This window comes from Amia ocellicauda, chromosome 2 (genome assembly GCF_036373705.1).
Source record: "Amia ocellicauda isolate fAmiCal2 chromosome 2, fAmiCal2.hap1, whole genome shotgun sequence".
In the NCBI taxonomy this organism is placed as follows: domain Eukaryota; kingdom Metazoa; phylum Chordata; class Actinopteri; order Amiiformes; family Amiidae; genus Amia; species Amia ocellicauda.
The window spans coordinates 17921408-17944564 of record NC_089851.1 but is presented as its reverse complement, the minus strand read 5'-3'; the positions used below and the strand labels follow the sequence as shown (position 1 = coordinate 17944564).

The window sequence follows — 23157 nt, the reverse complement described above, 5'->3', positions numbered from 1 at the left end:
CTTCTCAACAGAAGGTAAGCAGATGGACAAACTGCACGAGTGCTTTCCCTCCCCACAGCCAGAATTCACTGCTGAATTAGGGAATGAGATATTCCAGTAGGAATCCACTTGTGAATCAATGCCGATGATTAGGTGTGAATTCATGTAGAGACCGTGGAATTGGTTTCAATCTTTTCTTTAAAATGGTAGTGCTTCCCCTCTCTTTTTATTGTCAATACAACCTGTAATGTTTCAGTACGAATTTCAAAACATTAAACAGCAGAGCAATGAAAACTGGATAAAATTCTTGTGCTTTATTGTCGTTCAAAGAATTCAAATACCCACAATTTGTCCAGTGTTTTCATCAGTAAAATAACTCCCAAGAAAAAAACAAATCTTTAAAAACAAATATAAACATTCACAGATTAATAATTAGAGATGCATTTTTAAGCAAACTGATTTAAAAATAATACATTTTACTACACTCAAAAAAATTAAATATAAAAAAAGATATAGGCAGTATTACTCCAAACCATTGGTTTAGATACATTGAGGTTGATCTATATTATCTTTCCATCAGCTCAACTTGAACATATCAAGTAAGTATACTCAGACAAGTGGAAGTAGCCCACAACCTTAAACCACCGCGAGTGGCTACGACATCGTCATTTGTAAATGTGGCACGAGGTTTAAACAAATACAGCCCATGTCATAATTGTCACAAACTAAATGTCAAGGCACTTCCCCAATTGTAGCTCTTGTCTTTGAGTACATGACATGTAATTCTAGCAAAAAGTAACTTGGCAACTCCAAAGTTTCAGAAAGTTTCTCTATGAGTGTGTCTGTGTATATCACTATCAACCTATATTGATCCACTGCTGGCTGATGGCCTCCCCAAGATCTTATCACTAGTTTTGATCTATAGTTTCTCTTTTCCGTGTGTGTGTATATATATACATATGTATATCTATATCTATATGGGAGGGTTACTTTGAAAAAACTATTCCCTTACAGAATACTAATAGCTTTGTTTTGAAAATGATCTGTGACTTAATCTCATATAATTCTCCAAATCAGTAAATTAATCAGATTGTCAGATTACTTTAGGAATACATTATTTTAATATCTGTTCTACTATTATTACAAGTTATTCTCAACATAAAATGAGACCATATGCATTTCTATAAAAATAACAGTAAATGTGGAGTAATACTGAAACATTTACTGTATTACAAATATTAATAACAAAAGAGAAGCACAGCAAAATCCAAGTCAATTAGAGTATGTGTTTTCTCTGGTGTCCTGTTTACGGGCTGGGAGTCTTCCTACAGTCAGAAGGAAAAGACTGCAGGACAATGTGAGTCAATCATCATTCTGTGATTAATGCAAGACTCTGTATGACTTCAATATGGAAGTTGGTGCAAAAGCTCTAATTACATTTTAGAAAATATGTTCTTGTTAGAGTGAATATTCCAAAAGTATTCTCAAAGATAAGAGTCGAAGTACTCTGATTGAGTTACTATTGTATTGCACTGCATTACGTACAAAAAGGCTTTCAAATTTGTAATTGAACACTTCTTCAGAGTATCCCTCCCGGCACTATAAATGTATCAATATTAAAATATCATTTTCATTTCACTTAATTGTTACAATTTACAAAAGGAAGTCTGATACGATTATGGGCCATTATTAGCTAGAAGGAAACAAAAATATATTTATTTTGGAAAATAAGGAAAGGACATATTTCGTACATTTAGAGAAGCACACAAATGTGATATTAAGTCATAATGGTGTCACTTACACACATCATGTGTCATTTACGAAGTGAAAGAAGAGAAATTCAAATCATTATAGTTTATGTGCTGTAAAGTTTAGAAGTGCATAAATGTAACAGACTACTTTCATCAAGTTTGATTAAGTCATGTTGCTATACAATATTATAAATAGTAAGCTATATCAAGTGTAAAGATAATTTATTTTCTATAATGAAATGTATATATGTATTTATTTATTATTCACATTACAGGCTTTGGTCCCCTATAGTTAAAATGTACACCATTATGACATTTCAGTCTTTCATACTGGTTTTCCAGCTGTAGAGAAGTATATGTACGTAATTGCACTGGAGGTATATTTTAGTGTAAGCATAACCAAATTAAACTGAAAACGTATTGTACCCTCATTTAAGTCACAGCTATTGTAAGTATTCCACAGACTGAATGTGGTCACAGTGATCTTTTGATTTTATTATGTTTGTTTTCTTGTTTGTGTTTTTAAAAAATAGTTAATGATTACATTATTCAAGAATATGAAATGAAACAGACTTGTAAACATATATTTTAAAATGTTTTAATTTTATATTATTATTATTATTATTATTATTATTATTATTGTTATTATTATTACAGTCTTCAGGAAGTGAACTTCATATTTTCAATAGGATGTTACACAAATTATGTTTCATGAGCAATTGCTGTGAAGCAAAGTGATTTGTTCATTTGAGAATAATTGTGTCTTTTTTTCAAATTCAGAAAAGGTACTGCAATTCCTGTGCAGGCATGACTATGTTCATGCATTTTTTAAACTAGCACCATCTAAAATGTGTATTGGTTTGAAGACTATAATTCAATTCTGAGAGAAAATAATTGAGTTATAATACACAGCAACTCAGTGTACAGAGAAAAAAACAGGATGTCAGATTATCGACTTGAAGTGCAAACGCCACTTGATACACAGCTGGTTATAATTTGGTATAGTCCATAGATTTTGAAGTTCTTTATCAATTCTGCAACCCACTACTATTGATAAATTGACTATTCTGCTTTTGTCCTGGAACAGCAAGTACATTTCTGTTGTTTGAAGAGTAAACGCAGCTTCTGACTAGAATAGATAGCTATTTCTATATATTTCTGTCTTTCAACACAGACAAACCATTATCTTTGTTTTCAGTATATATGCATAAATATTAAAGGATTATATTACTTCCCTTTCATGCGTATTTATTTTATATTCTCCATATGAAGGTGAGGGATAGCTTTCAAAGTATAATTAAAACCATACTTACCTTATTAAAACCTATTGTGATGTTTTTGAACCCAAACAGCACCTTTAGATGTCAAAAAATAATAAATAACTACAGTCCTTGGTCTTCTGTGAGGATGAGGTCTATAGGCATAATCTAAAAATAAGTGTATCTTAAATCAATACCTTTGGAATTTTAAGAAGTTTAAAATTTGGAGTTGCCTAGTAGATTTTGATGAGTAAAAGATTTGTCCCCTGTCTGATTTTCTGTAATTTTGCACATTTTTCACATTGAATTTGGTCAGATATTTTTGTGGGTTGTAGTAGTATATAGAGTCAGAGCCATACTGCCCAAATGGAGACAGTTTGGGACAGTAGTAGATCTTCCCAGGAGTGGCTGTCCTGCCACGATTCTGCAAAAAATTGATCCCAAAGACACAAGCAGGTCTACATCAGAATGGTTGAAGAACAAGAAATGTAAGGATTTGGAATGGCCTAGTCAAAGTCCAGACCTAATCCCCATCGAGATGTTGTGGCAGGACTTGAAATGAGTTCATGCTTGAAAAACCCATAGGTTTTCCCAGAGGAGTGGGACAAAATGCCTCCACCACACTGTGAGAGACTAATCAATAAGTACAGGAAGCAGTCGGTTGCTGTTATTGCTGCTTAAGGTGGCGTAACCAGTTATTGAGTCTAAGGGGCAATTTACTTTTTCACACAGGGGAACTGGGTGTTGCATAACTTTCTTTACTAAATAAATAAGTATCAACATGTTGTCTTATTTGTTCTGGGTCCCTTTCATCTAATATTAGGTTTTGGTTGAAGATCTGATAACATTCAGTGTCACACATATGCACAAATGCAGACTATCAGAAAGGGGGCAAATACTTTTTCACAGCACTGTATATGAAATGTATATATTAAAAGCATTGTGAAGCAAAAGTGAGTATCCAAACTGGGTAAACAAACAGCCAAACTACCGACCACCATCCCTAATGGTAGTCACCTTCAATTATTTGTACATATCACTTGCTTTAAAAACTGTGCAAACCCCTTATCTACATCTAATGTAAACAGCTGCAGGAGAAGTCACTTTTGCCTCACCAAATAGAAAATTATCTTTAACAAAAAAAGCCCATTAACATAGTTTTCAATAAATAAATAAATAAATAAATAAATACGACATTATTAATTTCCTTTGGAGTGTCTTGCTAAGTTGATCTGAAGCTGTTTTTAGCTTGTGGTGTGGAGCCCTCAACAGGTGTTACAGGTTAAAATCCATAGTAAAAGAGGTCTGAGTATTACTTTCAGGTGCAGATCGTATAGCTATAAAATCCCTGTGAAGAGCAACTTGGCCCTCTGACGTATACTATTCTAAATAAATTATGAAATAAAAAGGTTAATTCCTATGACTCCGTGGCCGGCTCTGATAAGGTCTGGAGCAGGTTCTTGTAGACGGCAGAGTTCATGAATCGGGGGTATGAGTCTCTGTGCATTAAGGTGTAGATCTGAAGCTGTGCGTCATCAAACGTATGGGATGTTGGCTCAAGCATGTTCCTGTTAATCACTTCACGAACTCTGGAGTCCAGACTTACCTGATAAAAAAAGTCAAAACTTTGGTGAAAAAGAAGAAAATTAAAAGGGTAATGCTTGGAGGTAGGCTATATATCTTTTTTGTTTGTTTTTGGCTGCAAGGACAGACAAATATATTAACTTTACAGAAGGGAGTACCAGCAGTAATACAAAGCTAAAGTTAGATTACTGACAGCAGTATCATATATTTATAATTATAATAGACATAGTGAATTGTTATTCACCCATCCACACACCCACCTCTTTCGGCGAAAGGATTGAGATGTAGTCCTCATATATTAGCCTGGCCTTCTCTTCGATAATACTTTTGTTGTTTTCTTTTTTAAGGTCCTCACAGGCCAGCCAGAAGAGCATGTTCTCCTCGCTAAACTCTGTTCGTAGAAACTCTCGGAAAGCATTCCTCCCACCGGGACTTTTCATCAGCTTGTCGAATGACTGGCCCCAGGTACATACATCTTCCAAAGTTGGGTTCGGGCTTCAGAATTGGAAAGGGATGGAAAAAAGAATGAGTGTGAAGTCTTCCTACTGTAATCAGTAAACAGAAGTGCTCCTTAATGCATCTGACCTTCAAAATTAGTAGTAGCTAATCTGTTTAAATGTATAATTAACATTCAATGCTGAGGAAAAAAATCATCTGCTTAGTTGGCGAGATCCCAGCTAAAGATTCTTGACATAAACTACATGAGTTTAAGTTAGAAGACTACAAAAAGGAAAACATATTACTTATAAAATCATTAAGATAAAGCAGCAGTAATAAGGTTTGACTACAGTCCACAGGCTGCTTTCTATTTTTCTCATGACATTATGCTAATAGGGGAAGTTGCATGGGGTCATGTTTAATCAGCTATATGCATGGCTAAATACAAGTTCATGTGCTGTTTTCACATAAATGTTCTAGGAAATGGGGTTTTCATGTACAGAAAACATTCATTCATGAGAACATGGTGATCCACCTGTGTGAGATGACTTTGTGGTGATTGCAAGGAAAACGGTGAGATTTTAATGCCTCATGCCTGATTGTTTGCCACTTAATACTATGTTCTTCAAGATGTGCTAGCAAAACTCTTCAAAACTCTTCAAGCCCTTTGTACTTTACAAAGTTCTAGACGAGTTCCACAGTCATTCTTTTTAGATTGTAGTGAAGTTCTGTCTTTCAGTGTGGCATTAATCATCTGTTATTTATAATGAAAACTAGCTGACATTGTCATCCTTAGGCATTAAACAGAAATACACAGCAACACATACAAATGTGGAGCAGTTCTGCTGTCAGATTGCAATGAATATCTGCTGTAGATATTATGAGTCAAAATAAAGTGATACAAATAAATGAGAGAGAAAATAAGATTATCCAAAGCAACATATGCATACAAATACCATTCATACATGCATCCCAAGCACATCATGCATTATAATTTAGACACAGCTCCAACAGAAGCAAGTCTCTGCTCAAAGATCATGCAGAGTTCAAACATATATATGTATATATATATATATATATATATATATATATGTATATATATATATAAATATATATATATATATACAATGAGGGGAAAAAGTATTTGATCCCCTGCTGATTTTGTACGTTTGCCCACTGACAAAGAAATGATCAGTCTATAATTTTAATGGTAGGTGTATTTTAACAGTGAGAGACAGAATAACAAAAAAATCCAGAAAAACGCATTTCAAAAAAGGTATAAATTGATTTGCATGTTAATGAGGGAAATAAGTATTTGACCCCTTCGACTTAGTACTTGGTGGCAAAACCCTTGTTGGCAATCACAGAGGTCAGACGTTTCTTGTAGTTGGCCACCAGGTTTGCACACATCTCAGGAGGGATTTTGTCCCACTCCTCTTTGCAGATCCTCTCCAAGTCATTAAGGTTTCGAGGCTGACGTTTGGCAACTCGAATTTTCAGCTCCCTCCACAGATTTTCTATGGGATTGCTTCTGTGGACAGGTGTCTTTTATACAGGTAACGAGCTGAGATTAGGAGCACTCTCTTAAAGGGAGTGCTCCTAATCTCAGCTCGTTACCTGTATAAAAGACACCTGGGAGCCAGAAATCTTGCTGATTGATAGGGGATCAAATACTTATTTCCCTCATTAACATGCAAATCAATGTATAACTTTTCTGAAATGCATTTTTCTGGATTTTGTTGTTGTTATTCTGTCTCTCACTGTTAAAATACACCTACCATTAAAATTATAGACTGAGCATTTCTTTGTCAGTGGGCAAACATACAAAATCAGCAGGGGATCAAATACTTTTTCCCCTCACTGTATATATATATATATATATATATATATATATATATATATATATGTCTCTCAATTATCATGCTTGTAAACCAGTCAAAATGCCACTTTGCTCAAAATTAAATTACCAAATTAATAGCATAGTAAGAGAAATAATACACACAAAAAAGTCAAATTCAAGTGATTATAGCAGAGGATATTTACCTTTCTTCACAGTTTGTGGTGCTGTCTGTCTTGACATCATGAGAGTCTCTCCTGTCTCTCTCTTCTCCCTCTTCATTCCTAACAGTAAGACTGCAAGGTAGTAAACAAATCATTTGATCCAGGGACAGATAACAGATAGCAATAAATGAGATTTTGATAAGCATGCAACTATTGGTGTCATGCCTTCATTTCTTAATTTTTTCGGATGTCTGGGCAATTAATCCTGGCACAGAAATAAAGACCAGTGAAAACAGAAAACAGGGAGTGAGTGATGCATTATTGTCTTTGGTTAACTCTTCTGTTTGAATGACGATGAAGGCAAAATAGAATGGGTGGCATAATCAAGACATGAAGTAAACTAAGCACATTTTGGCAATAAAATAACTGAGTATCCTCAGAATTGGTTAATAAGAACTATTAGCAAGAAATATAAACTTTCAGTCATACTACATTTAGGGTTTGAATACATTTGGAAGCTACAATAACTACATTAATTCCCTTAATTCAAGCCAAGGCATGCCGCAATTCTAAGAATATATGGAGATTTGTATTATAACTTGATTAGAGAGTGTAAAATGTGTTTACTTTCTTCTTTTGTGGAAACTATGGATTCTCTTTACCAGCTTATTACAATAATTAAAACAATTTAAATGCCTGGCTAAATGTTAGACACATATTGTATGCAACACCCTATGCTTATACTAGAGTTCATGATCAGTTATGATCATATTTCTGACTAGCAAACACTGCCATAAAAATGTTCTTTGAGATCCACATTTACTTCCCCTGCATATACGCTGCACTCACCCATACAAGCTAACTACGTTTCATACAAATGCTTATTTTAAGGAAATATCTGTCGATCCAGAGCTTCCTTATGTGAGAAATGTATTAATGTCTAATGCATTTGGAAAAACTTGTACATGCAGTGAAAGACTATTCCAGAATACTGAGATTTTTTTAAAGCAAGGGTTGAAGCTTGATCTACCATTTCTCATCTACCCTTTACTTTGATCCTATACTGTATGTTCCTTGAGAAGACACAAGTAAATAAATCAAAAACACAACAAAACAAAAATAAATACATACAAGTAAAATAAAGGCATTGACAGTGTTGGTAGAGTATTTATAATGCCAGGCATGAAGAAAACCCCTGTTTTGGATATTGACCTCATAGATATTTTTTTAAACAAATAGTCCTGTCTAGATTTCTATGCGAAGAACATAAATCTGTGGTGACTATATCCATGGAGCAGAGATATTGTAACTTGTTGTAAACACCCATCCTCTAGTCCTCTTTTGCTTTTAGCTTTGAATACTGTAATAAATATATAGCCATTATATTTTTGCAACATGTGCAAAATTATTATTATTTTATATTATAATTAAATCATGGCAAGACTTCAGACCAGCCAGTGGCCTAGTTTAGTAACAGGAACTGAGCAATACCAGATTCTGATACACTGCTGTTTTGTGATGTTGACGAGGTGCCATTGACATTGATTGAAGTAATTCATATACATCTGTGCAAGAATTATAATCACTGCAGGATGTGTGAACTGCTCTGAATTGTGTAGCTGTATGCATTTGTATTAGATGTATTTGTTAGCCACAACCAAATTAAAGTATACGTTGGATTTAACTTAAACCACGCAGTTTTGACCAACATCTCCCAGCATTTTCCAATCTCTAACAGTTTACAGTGGTCCTAGATGTGACTTGGTTTTATGAACTTTCTTTGGTGGTTGCTCCCCTGGATGTAGAAATGTTGTCCTTTACATGTAATATTTTGACTGGTTAAAATTAAAATATATAGACACTAACGGACTGTCAACAAAAGCCTACAGAATTTGGCAAAACCACCCAGTTTTCATCCATACATGATTTAATGGGAACCTCTGTACAAACTGTCATGGATTAAAAAACATCTAAGCAGTGAAATTATAAAACACATTTTTGGCATGATGTGTTCATTTAATTATTATATTTGCTGAATTGGTTGGGTTTAGTACTTAGGTTGTAAGCTTAGATTTTAACATATGTATTACAAAGTTGTGTTTTGCATCAAGTACAATTGTACAATGCATACATCTATGTTTTTAAATAGAAATATAGTATAAATATATACAGTGCTGCAAAAGACTCGGTTATCAAAACCCAAAGTGAGCCTGAAATTATATTGCATTGCATCAGAGCAATGTAACCCAATATCAATCTTTGTCACTCACAAATGTGTATACAAAAATAACAAAATACTTACCTCGAAAACCACTGCTGAATTAGATATTTGATTTTACTAGAAAAAGCACAGTATTTGCTAAAAACACATATCATATCTTGTTAGTCAACCTTTTAGAACAAATTCTCTGATGGTGGCCTTATTTCAATTCTTACTTCACAAACCATTGATTAGAAGCATGTTTGGTGCAATTAATTTCCCTTACGTGCATATTAATCATGAAAACAGTGTCCTTAAGCACTGTGTGGATCCCTGTTAATAGTGGTCTAAAGCACCGGCACATTTGAGGAAACGTGGATTTGTCTGAACAACATACCAGGAGCAACTGCAGCAGCAGCACCAGCAGAAGCAGCAGGCATTGGAGGCACGGTTGCCTGCGTCCGGCTGTGCCTGTGCAGCGCCCGGCGTCTCCTGCTGCACCGACATCTGCCGCTTGCGCATCTCCATCCGCTCCGAACCCATGGGCTGCAGGAGAGGGGAAAAGAGCGTTGCCTTTAATCAAGGAAACACAGTCTGCTGGACGAAGTAACCCCTGTGTTTATGGTGCAATTACAGTCGTTTTTACACAACTTTTAATAATAGTAATTATAATTATAATAATACATTTTATTAACAAAGATTACCAAGATTTTTCTCTTTTTAAGTTAAACAGACACATTTATCTTGACATAATTACCATTAACCGATAGCTAATGCATAAAATAAGCCATGGTAGTCATGTGATAAGTGATCTATTAAGCAGTCACCCTTAATTAGCTTCAAATATAGAGGGTTGTGATATTGTCCACATGAAGCATCAGATGGTATCACCTGAGCTTGATGACATACATGATTTCCATAGCGTGAGAATGGGTGTCAAAATTCCATGAGTACATGAACTCAGCTTTCGCCAAGATAATTAATACCAAAGTAACCTAACGTGATCCATCTGCATGTCAGTACATCTCCAACATTCCCTTCCACCTGATGATGTAGATATACTTCTGCCTGGTACTGATGGCTGAAGTGTAATGCTGTCTCTGGGGTTCACCTTATTTTGCCTCCCCCCATGCCACTCTTAATTCTACCAGCTGAACAAGGCGTGCTGATGCAGACCACAAGATGGCGTCTGGTCGAAGGCTAGTGGTGGCATTTTCAGTTGGAAATATAGCCCGTTGACCAACATCTGCCAGAATTTTCCAATCTCTAATTGTTTACAGTGGTCCTAGATGTGACTTGGTTTTATTAACTTTTCTTTTGGCTCACCTGGATGTAGAAATGTTGTCCTTTGCATGTAATCATAGCAGTACTTGGTCATTTTGACAGGATGTAAAGTGGTGTATGAACTAATTAACATTTCCAGCTTCTCACTGTTATTAGGGGAACTTTGTACACAGCAGCCTTGGCAGTAGACCAAACTGAAAGCACCAGAGTTTCAGCTTGCCAGGTAAAACCTTGTTGTCTATGCTCTTCACCCATTCCACTGCTTGTTGTCTCACTTCTCCAATTCGAACTGTGTCCTTTAGGTCCCTGTCCTACTATCTTCCTAAACTTTTCAATGGCTTCTCAGACACTGTTGGAATTGCCTCTTCTTTAATGTAGAACATTTTATCCTCTACTTTACCTTTGACTATGGAGATTTGATGTTGCAGGCTTGAACTCATTCGTGCCCATTTGTTTTGGTGGCTCATTTCCCCAATAACCAATTAGTGCAGCCTGCTGTCATAGTCTTAGTTGTCATGTCATGTCATCCATGAATGCTCCAATTGTTGGTAGTCGCATTTCAAAAGCCAAGCGTTCTCCTCCTACTACCCATTGATGCCCTAATAATTACATCCACAGCCATGGTAAAAACAAATGGAGAAATTGTGCATCCTGTGGTAAAGTGGTACATTTTGAAAAGTCCCCAAAGCAGGCTTTAGAAACACTGAAAAGATGCTGTCCACTTCCAACTCAGTGTAATGACAATTGTCAACTGCAGTTTGCTACTTTTACAAATAAATCACATCTTCCATGTAGCATAAAATGGAAAGATAATTGTAGCAATTAATTCCCATATCCCATGGCCTGTCAAACAACCAAACATCAATAGTTTGAAGAGAACAAACAGCCTTCACTAATCCCTGCACCTGGACTTATGAATACAGATTCTGTGCTAAAAAAGCAATCTGAAATTCCAGGATGTAGTTCTCTATGATGTATAAGCCAAACTGTACTTCTCAAAATGTAAACCCTTCACGTTGAGAATAAACACATTTTACTCCGTTTGCATAAACTATGCAAACTAAAGAACATTTAGAGTAAGAAAAGTATCTAAAATGTATAGCTTGGCTTTGCTGTACACCCTTGGGTTTCTGATGGAATGTTAAATGTTGAAATAAATATCTAATTCTTACGAAAGGGTGCCCAGTAAGTAAATTAAAGTCAGTAAGTAGTCCATTCCAAGGGTGGAATCTCTAAATTTAATTTAGCTCATCAGAAAAGCATACTGTATTCTCCGAAGTCGATTAACAAAACTCTGTGTTGACCAATTGAAAGCATCTTTTAAGATAAAGTCATACATTACACACCCAGGGGTGTTAAAAAGGCTACTCATATTGTAAGCTCCTTGTGAGAGGAGAAAACCTAAGATTTGAGTTTGGGTTTGAGTCTGTGTTTCTAAAAGGATATGAGACAGATATTGGTATGACAACCTCAGAACTGAAATAAACATGCACAATTATTATACTTTATGCCCTAAGTACCTTAACTCAATTAGGTAATATATCACTATGTTTTTATTTACAGTCTGGAACAATAATACAAACGGATATATTGTAGCCCTTAATCCAATGTATTATGTGAAATGTTTTGTCGTAATATACATTTCTCCAGAAAATACTTCTCCATAATTGATTAAGTCTTTCTCTGAGGTCTTTCCATTAGGCATATGTGAACAAGTTAATTGTGGTTTCCATGTTAGGTTGATGTCCAGACTATGAGGCATCCATGGAAGAAGGTAAAAGCACTGTAGGCAATTATTGCTTTTGGAAAAATAAGAATATGGCTGCAGTTTCAGGGCAGGTAGCAGCCCCCCCCACACACAGGAGCACCAACTCACATTTTCTTCCTCAGCCCCCCTTTAAGTCTTCCCCTGACCAACACACAAACACCATGCAGGACCAAGTCCCTCTGCTGGCACCCACCCATCCCAGCAAACATTATCACATTATTGGGGGCTTACTTTGGGGGACACTCCCACAACTATGCAGTAAATATGTGCCCCAGCATTCCCTATACTCATGTATTATAACACCGATAAGCAAAAAGAATTAGTCCTGAACAAGACTAACCAGCCATGCCAGGTTTGCCCTAAAACACTGTACATACATAGTGCCAGGCAGAAGGCCTACACCTATGACACACTACAGCATACTGTTAAATCTAATACAAAAACACATTTCTAACTAAAAACAGAGCCCTGCACTGGAACTGGATTCCTGCACCTTCAAGTCCCACCTCTCTCACCCATCTGCTAAGTGAACTTGGTAGGAATGATTTAATATCAAGCAGCTGGACTACAAACAAATAGACTCAAAGTTGTTCTTTCATCTCTCAATAGCTTCTCCTGGATGACATACAGTACAGTGCAAAAGTTTTAGGCTGGTGTGAAAAAATGCTATAAAGTAAGAATACTTTCATAAATTGACATGTTAATACATATTTATCAATTAACTAAATGCAAAGTGAGTGAACAGAAGAAAAATCAACATCAAATCAATATTTGGTGAGACCACCCTTTGCCTTCAAAACAGCATAAATTCTTATAGGGGCACTTGCACACAGTTTTTGAAGGAACTCGGCAGGTAGTTTGGCCCAAACATCTTGGAGAACTAACCACAGTTCTTCTGTGGATTTAGGCAGCCTCAGCTGCTTCTCTCTCTTCATGTAATCCGAGACTGGATGATGTTGAAATCAGGGCTCTGTGGGGGTCCATACCATCACTTCCAGGACTCCTTGTTCTTCTTTACGCTGAAAATAGTTCTTAATGATTTTGGCTGTATGTTTGGGGTCGTTGTCATGCTGCAGAATAAGGAACCTCCACCATGCTTCACTGTTGCCTGCAGACACTCATTCGTGTACCACTCTCCATCCCTTCAGTGAACAAACTGCCTTCTGCTACAGCCAAATAATTCAAATTTTGACTCATCAGTCCAGAACACCTGCTGCCATTTTTCTGCACCCCAGTTCCTGTGTTGTCATGTATAGTTGAGTCGCTTGGCCTTGTTGCCACGTCAGTGGTATGGTTTTTCGGCCGCAAATCTTCCATGATGGCCACTTCTGACCAGACTTCTCCGGACAGTAGATGGGTGTACCAGGGTCCCACTGTTTTCTGCCAATTCTGAGTTGATGGCACTGCTGGACATCATCCGATTGTGAAGGGAAGTAAGCATGATGTGTCTTTCATCTGCTGCAGTAAGTTTCCTTGGCCGACCACTGCGTCTACGGTCCTCAACATTGCCCGTTTCTTTGTGCTTCTTTAAAAGAGCTTGGACAGCACATCTGGAAACCCCTGTCTGCCTTGAAATGTCTGCCTGGGAGAGACCTTGCTGATGCAGTATAACTACCTTGTGTCTTGTTGCTGTGCTCAGTCTTGCCATGGTGTATGACATTTGACAGTAAACTGTCTTCACCAACCTCACCTTGTTAGCTGAGTTTGGCTGTTCCTCCCCCAGTTTTATTCCTCCTACACAGCTGTTTCTGTTTCAGTTAATGATTGTGTTTCAACCTACATATTGAATTTATGATCATTAGCACCTGTTTGGTATAATTGTTTAATCATACACCTGAATATATACCTACAAATATTATGATGCCTTGATGTATGTAATGTGCATGTCCAAGTTTAGCACGTGCAGGTCGGATCCCCTCACTCGGGATTTGAGCTGCACTGACAGAGGTGCTCCTCCGCTCACACCCAGTAGAGAGATAACAGTACACAACACAACCGCTACACTCCACTGATTTCACAGAGGGGTTACGTCACCAGAACAAGCTCATGTACACAATCATCCCTGCTACACAAGCAAGTAACGGTTTATTGTTTATTTTATTTGTCGTGTTATTATATTATTATACATGTAAAACATTTTAATTGCACAACAAAATCAAGTAAATATTAAAGAAAATAATAGTTTACATTGTAGTAAAATATTACTTATAATTTATCTATTTCAGTATATAAATATAATAATATACAATTAAACAATATAAAATCCCACGTTACAAAGCATTTTGCTACATATTCTGATTAAGAAGGACACATAATCTGTGATTTGTCAACATCGGGGCTTTTACATTTACATTTACATTTCCAGTTTCAATTTTTATTTTTCTGTATCAAAATATGAACCTAATAGCCAATGTTCAAAGACCTCTAGAAAATATGTTTGTTTGCTTGTTTGTTTTGCAAAAATGTATAATTAAGAACATTTAACATTTCTGTTTAACAATAAAGTATGTTAAAGGTTAGATTATACAGCAAATCACACAAATGCTGATTAAAATGAATGACTGATATGAACAATTACATAATGCATTTCTCATTCTAATTTAAAGGCCCATTATTTTTAATTAACTAAATGTTCATTCCCAGGTGAATTTCCAGAAGACAGAACTAGAAATGGAAAAAAGCAACATAAAAAACATCAGCATGTCTTACTCCTCAGAGTTTAATTAGACCTGCAAGTTACCACCTGATCATTTTAAAAATAATAGTAATAGTTGCAAAGTAAACAAAAAAGCTACAGCAACAACAAGGACTGCCATTTTAATAGTTCAGGCAATTTAAAACAATGTTTGATGCTTGAAATGCTAATTTCTATTTTATATCCATAAATAGTTAATGTTCTCCTAGACTCCTTAGTAATTATATCTGGAATATATGCATCGTTTTTATGATGTTGTGCTTATCAAAAATGTATACTGTTAGCGTGTTCACAGTTTACGCATAATTTGCAACTTGCATTATAAAAGGAATGCAGTGAGATAGAAAAATTACCTTAATATATATACATATCAACTGCAAACTCAAGATTTTAAAGTTAGGACCACTGCACACAAAGCCACTTCCAGTCCAATGCTTAGACAAGCACTAATGCAAACATGAAAATATAACCTGCTTCTTCAGTTAACTAATTTCTCTGCAGTCTCCATGGACAGACTACAAAATCTATGTAAATCTAATAGGGTTGAAAATCCTCTGAACACAGTTTTGCACAATAATTTGTTTACATAAATGTACAGTAACATTATGTATTTTTTTAGTCAGTAAGAATGAACTTTTTCAAATTCTCTGTAAAAGACTACTCGGCATCCTAGTGATAGATTTCTCTCGGCAGCTTCACCAGCTCCCTCCCTAGCAGGAATTAATTTTATTTTGCCTTTGATCCGGAGACATGTAAGCAGAAGAGCTCCAATCAAGGAGAGAATTGTCAAGCACTGCCAGTGATCTTACATGCTGCCTAACACGAGGGGTCTGACAATTGCTGTGATTAAAAAGAGATTATTTAACATGTGCAGAAAGGTCTGTGAGTTCTAGGACACTGTCTGGCACAGATGACACTGTAATCCCTAATGTCATTTGCACCCCCGTGGTTGTCAGAGAATCAAACAAGCTATTTGACAATTCGGTGCCAGCCCTATTTGTATACAAACGTGTCTAAGTGAAATGTTGAATTTGTCTTTTCTTATTGTCACATAAAAACCAAACTATGATCCACCTGCTAATAAAAAAAAAACATCCTGCACTTAGTGGAGTCTTTAATTTTTGTCAGATGCTTCTATCTTCTAATATAAATATTACCACTTCCATGTACATGTTTGTAGTTTGCTATGAGCATGTAGGTCAACATTTTGATATAACCACTTACCAGCTATTTCAAATTAATATTTTCCTGACTACTTTTAGGAACTCATGGGACAGCAAATTAAGTCAAGTGATGTCAGACTACATACAATGTCAAATTGTATCATGTGAAGCTATGCATCACTTGGAGTTCACCAAAGCCACGGCACATATCTCTCATAACAACCTGTTCCAGATAACTACTGCACACATTCAGAAAGGAGACGGAGAATACATAGGTATTCCAAACTGCCACGAGCAAACACAGAGGGAAAGCAGGATATAGATGTATAGGATTGACCAGTAAGATGATTATGGAAATAAACTATTCAAGGAATCATTCAAGCAAGCAATTTCTGCTTCTTATACTTTTTGCTAGCTTCCACATTCTTGAAGGTATGTCTGGAAATATGTTAGGAAAAGTGTCAAAGATTATAGACATACATACTAACAAATGTAGATTTTATATTAGCTTTTTTTAAATGGCCTTGGATGGAAACATAGCCTGGAGAGTAAGAATTAAAACAAATATGCATTCTTTAGAAGGTCAGTTGTCCTATATGAACTGTATTCACATAGTCTTTCAGTTCTAAAATGTAAATACCAGTGGAATTTATATCTCTGCAACACTAGTGTAGGCGGTGATGATAATAATTACGTGATTACAATCACATCTTACAATAAAAACCATCAATCAGTTTGTCACCATTCCATAGTAAGGATATTAAACAATTAAATGCCTGGGTTTATATACAGTGGACTGTTATTAGAGCATTGCAAATAATTGTTGACAAAAAGCTAATGATCTGGGTTGCACAATGGTTTGTAACAGAAGTCCCATGGCAAACAAACAAACAAAACTTCTGGGTATTTGAAGTTGAAAGGATTGCAAAAAATAATTTAGTCCAATGCAGAGGCAAATTCCACCATATATTGTTGAATGATATTTTTTATATATCTCATATAACCAGGAACCTCAAGTCATATAATGAACAAAATCTACATTGTTAGAAATAAACCAGGATGCTTCTGCTGGTGGTGATGATTATTATAACTGCATGAGATAATGCAGCAAATGTATCTTACATGTAGAGAACAGTTTGCTCAGTTTGTAAATGTACATTCAGAGTCTGTGACACAAATCATAAAATGTTACCAAATCTATGAACATAAATAGTTTATGTATCAGCAGGACAACTGTCAAAATAATGACTATTTCTTAATATGAAATGTTCAAATTTAATCATAGTCTAGTAATAAGTATGTTGTGGCTGCTGCTTTGGCTTTGATAACATGTTTTTAGATTACTCCTCCATGCAGAACCTCTCCAGCTTCTCAGGGTTACATAGCTGGCACTTGTGAAGTGCTTTCTTCTTTCCTCTGCATTGAGATAGATAGATATGAAATTTGGATGGCTAATCAAGAATGTTGATTTTATATTCCCTTAACCATTTGATGTTAAGTCTTGGATGGGGGGTTTGAATAATTCTCCTGCAGGAAAGTCTATGCAATCAAGCTAGAGCTTATTGACAGAAGACCCCAGGTGTTTTGGCTGAAATATCCAGGTATATGGTTTTTGTTATACATTTTATTTTACTATATATTATCTATTTCTTGGCAGATGCCCTTATCCAGGGTGATTTACAGTTTACATGAGGATTACAAAAGTGCAGTAATAATACAGATCAATACAAAATTCAATTTAAGTAGCACTAACATTGAATAAGCATGTATAAACCCTCCAGTCCTCAATTCTACAAATAAACCAAGACTAGGGGATATAAATCAACATTACAGAAAAACACATCCATCTCTGTGCTTCACAGAGGGGACGCCATTCTCCATGACATGAGTTTCACTTTTCTCCTGGCATTTACTGAAATCATTTGTTGTTGTTGTTGTTTCATCCAACCACACAATATGGTCACTTTCAACTTGCAAGTCATTGAGTGTCTTTGGTTTTATGTTGCTACTTCAGGAGATCCAAATTGTACCCCTTGAACTTAAATTAGCTTCCAAAACCACGTTTCAGTCTGTGTGTTTGGGCAAAACCTTCTTGGACCCTTTTCCTGGACAGTCAAATTGGGGTTGTTCATCTTCTTGTGATTGCTATTATGGTGGTCACCAGACCTCTGGAGGTCAAAAACCTTTTTTCTAAGATATAGGCCTACAGAATATTATAAGTGGATCTGTATGGTGGGGAATAGAAGTGGCTGGATTACTTCTGTGGACACCTTCCTTTTACACCCAGTGGTGATCCAAATGACTTTCAAAAGCTAATATTAAGTGGCTGAACAACTTTATTGAGACTACCAGATGACCAAAAAGAGATGCAGTTGTTTTACATTACTGATTTAAAAAAATAATGTGCATATATTTGCAGGGAATGAACAATGCATCATTAGAAATATGTATAATGATTTGTGACAGATATATTGTTGACACTCATACAGTATAGATTTTATTTTGTATTCACTTTACTATTTATTTATAAGCAACTATAATTTCATGATATGTATGTATGTGTGTGTATGTATGTGTAGGTGTGTGTAATTGAAATGTGCCGACTTTATATTATAAGGAAAATGCTGTCATACTACTCCAAAATACAGGTGTTTTTCGTCTCCTGTTTTGTAATTATTATTATTTGTACATTTTAGACAGGTTTAAAATGTAACAGTGACACTTAAATTAAGTGCAAAAGGTTCACGACGATGAATGAACCAGAGCAACCAAAGCCTTGCGACTCGGATGCGATTTGCCATTGAGCTCTGTGGAAACTTAGTGCTGCTAACGAGATTGTAGAGGAACTTTCCCTTTACAATTTAAATCATCTAGTGTTTGAATGTGTTAAAAATATATGTACTTTTAATTCCATAACTCCATACATTTGCAGGAAGATTATCATACGTGACACAGTTATACTTCTCCAAGACACACCAGCGGGCATCTTAAGAGATAAACCGCAGTTAAGAAAGTGATTTAGAAGATCATTCCTGTAATACACTAATGCATATTGATTCCTTCACGATTTTCTTGTTTGTTTTTATGCGCACAGTAAATTGATTTTTTTCTCAATCTAGCCTATTTTTATAAAAACAAACATGAACAAATAACATATTTCATTATACCAATGGAGGATTTATGAACAACAGAATACATTGCAAACAACGTTATATTAATTGGGAAATTGTTTTTGCCTTCGCATTATATTTCTCATGGTTTTTATAAGCAATAATATAATTTGAGGATAAACCGCGCGTTCCGATGTAATATATATATATATATATATATATATATATATATATATATATATATTTGGATGATTTTGATACAATTAGCGATTATATATTTCACAATGCTGAGTGTAAATCATCACACCTAAAGGACCACAATCTGCAAAAGAAAAGCAATGTTAACGCAAAAAATGAACAAAAAGCCGCAGACTGTGTCGAATTAAAGGATAAAGAAGCAAAGGCGTTGCTCAGGCATCAAAACTGCAATGCCATAATGTAACATATCCAGCCGGTGTACATCAGAAACCATGCATCGCCTTACACTGTATCAACTGTAGCAAATACTAATACATCAAAACCACACTCGCTGCCTTCGGAATATGCGAGTGCAATAGTATGTTGAATAAAAGGGAAAACCAGTATTGTTGCCAAGAAAAAAAGGCATTTCCAGTATGTATGTATGCGTGTATATATATATATATATATATATATATATACACACATACATACATACATACATACACACACACATATACATACTATATATGTGTGTGTGTGTGTGTGTGTGTGTAGACGATAACATTTACCATTTGAAACATTGCATCTTGCTGTTGTGTAATCACCATAACACCCTGCTATAAAAGACACTGAGATATAAAACACATAACCCAATCACCTATCAGAAAGTGCACCCATGAAGAACTACAATCCAGCTACACCGCAGAGGCGCATCATTTCTGTTGCTCCCTCTATAAATCAGCGGCTCTCAATCAGCCCAGATCACGCACACGGTGCCGTTATTATTAATCTCACGTCTGTCTGGATCGGTCCGTGCCGCCGGTACTCACACTTTCACCATGTATGCCAGGAGACAGAGCCGGTAATCCTGTGCCTTGATTACATCCGTTTGCACCGGGCTCTTCACAGAGGACCGACTGAGCGTCATCCATGCGCATGCGTGCGTTATTTATATATTTATTTATTTATGTACTAGTAGTATATCTTATTCTCTTTAAGTTGGTGCATGTACTCAACGCAGCCGTGGCGTACTGTGGAAGAGGCGATGCACTGCCAGAGCAAGCCGTGCTCATGTTATAACTGTGAATAGCACTGAACAAGCGCCAGTCCGGCTGAACAAGTGCACCTTTTAAAAGGAGGAGCGCATCCGAGTGTCTCCACTGTGGGACTGAATTGGTCAGTGAGCCGTGCATACCGCAGCGGTCCATTAATAAGCTTCTTAGCAAAATACATCCATCAAATATGTATGATGCAAAATAAAGCATGTCTTTCTTTCCCTGGTCTTATTTGTTATCTGCAGATTTTATATTTTAACTCTGTGTGTATCGTTTGCAACACCCATTTTTGTTTGTATTGGTCATTAGTGTGTGTGTGGATACATACACACACACACACACACACACACACACACACACACACATATATATATATATATATATCTACACACTCACACACAGATCCAGGCTGTGTGCAATAGAAGTGGATCTGTTATGTACCCACCCCATATAGCAGCGGGTGTAAGCATTGCCTAATAATAAGCCCCTTGCATTCAGATGCTACTCTTGTCAAAGACACGTTTCTGTTTGCAGGGAAGAGTCCATTTCCGCGGCCAAACACTGACCTGATCAATAACCTGCGCGTCACTTCCTCTGATTGCGGTGGAGTGGGAATCGGTCCCCCGGCCGGCAGGACCCACCACTTACACTGGCATGCATTGAACTGCGGGATGATGACGACGCTGCTGCTGTTCATCATTGTATGAAAACACTAAACATGATATACGAAATGCACACATGTCACACGATCTCTCGCTCTTTCACACACACACACACACACACACACGTTTATATTATATTTCCATCCACTTTCTGCATCACACGCAGATTGGCTGTCAAAATGAAAAGGTAAATACTATACAATAAATACATAATAATAATAATAATAATAATAATAATAATAATAATAATAATAAACGTTACTATACTTTAAGGAATTGGAGACACCAATAATAATACGAATTAAAATGTTTATGGAGAAACTAAAAAGGTAGTTATTGACATGAAATGATCTGCATGTGTCCGTATAGGAACACACAATGGTCGAACCACGTCATATAGAAAGAGAAAGGCTTTGAAATCACCGCCATTCATTCTCGCATCCCTGAGATTTGTTCATAATCTTAGTCATACTTACACTTCTTTATATATCAGAGCAGCAACCTTTTATCTTCAGTAACAGACGGGCTCCTCTTTACTGTGCACAGTTATTGGAAATCCGTGTTCTTCTCTTTCAGTAACCATGATCAAAGGTGCGGACACGTTTATTCTCAGAATAGGCATCCTCTGGGGTCGCCATATTCAAAAAAAGAAAGAAATGGGAGAAACTCACACGATGGAGCTTTTAATGGTTATTTGTGCGTGTTGCTTGGGCAGCATGTGGACTGCAGAGCCGTATTCACTTTCTGAAACACCCAGTTTTAGACTATGGGCTATAATAAAGAATACAAAAATAACAACAACCACCTTTATTTACGCTGCTTCCCTTTTCAAAAACGTATTTAATAATGCACGTATTTTGTCATTCTTCAGAGGCAGATCATTATGTAATCAGTACAGTATTGTGCATCTATACACTATTTTTCTAATTTGTCAGTGATTAGTACAGAAGCCTAATGCAGGCTCACCCAAGTACAAAAAAGTTGCTTGTTCTGCTTCACAAATCATAATCATGATTTAATGTCATCTAATCTTACACTCTAATAACATTTACCACTACTGACATGCACAATAAGAAATCGTAGGAAGAAGGAGAGTAAAAAACTATGAACAAATGTACAACATATTAACTTACAAGAACTGTGTGGGTATATATTTTAAAGTCGGTGTATTGCACATTTAAGATATTAGAATTCATATTATGTACATATAGCCTACATTATATTGTGAGTAATATATATATATATATATATATATATATATATATATATATATATATATATATATATATATATATATATAGTGTACAGAAAGTTATGATACATTTGTTTTCATATATATTTAATAAACCACTAACAAAACAACTCTTTTAAGAGATAGCGCAGTATTGCGGGTATGCTTGAAATGCATGAGCTGGAAAGGCCTAGTGTTGTGGAATCAATTAAATAGATTAATTACAATCAAAAATAAGGCTTGGTTGATGATGAGGAAAACATCTCTCCCGAAACTCTCAATTTATGCTGGAGTGCTATGCATTTGAAAAGTGTGTACTTAAGATATGTGTAATGTTTCCTGTGTGGCTGGTCTGTGGTTGTTGGTTGTATGCTTGGCAGATCTTTCCTTGCACTGGAGGTGGATTTTCCAGGAATATGTTAAATATGGGAGTTGCCTACTGTTAATGACTGTCATTGAATTTGAAATTATTACTTTTGAAGGAAATTACATCATGTTTCTTTTTAAAATGCAATGCTGATGTACATGTATTTGAATATTATTGATACAGGCAAAGATACAAAAAAAAAAAAAAATCCCAATCCTTTAATTGATTTATCAGAGGGAAATGTTATGAACAACATTTGTATCAGTGCCTTTGATGCTTTAAGATTGTACTGTTTCAATGTTTAAGATAATTTTACAGTATGCTTTTTCCAATAGATTATTCTAAAAAATGTTTATATTATTATTAAGGGTACTAATAACATTTCTTAACATGGAAAATGAACGTTTACCAGTAGAGGGTAGTGTTTCAC

General features: G+C 35.8%; 1 protein-coding gene across 1 annotated transcript; it reads right to left on the bottom strand.

The window, feature by feature from the left end:
• Positions 1-20310, bottom strand: rgs20 (regulator of G protein signaling 20). Its single transcript, XM_066719767.1, has 5 exons — positions 20243-20310; positions 9610-9758; positions 7055-7144; positions 4834-5068; positions 1-4595 (listed from the first exon to the last, which is right to left on the bottom strand). Exons 2-5 carry the CDS (start codon positions 9753-9755, stop codon positions 4407-4409), a joined length of 660 nt encoding a protein of 219 aa, XP_066575864.1. The 5' UTR covers positions 9756-9758; positions 20243-20310; the 3' UTR covers positions 1-4406.
• Positions 20311-23157: the final 2847 nt, after the last annotated feature.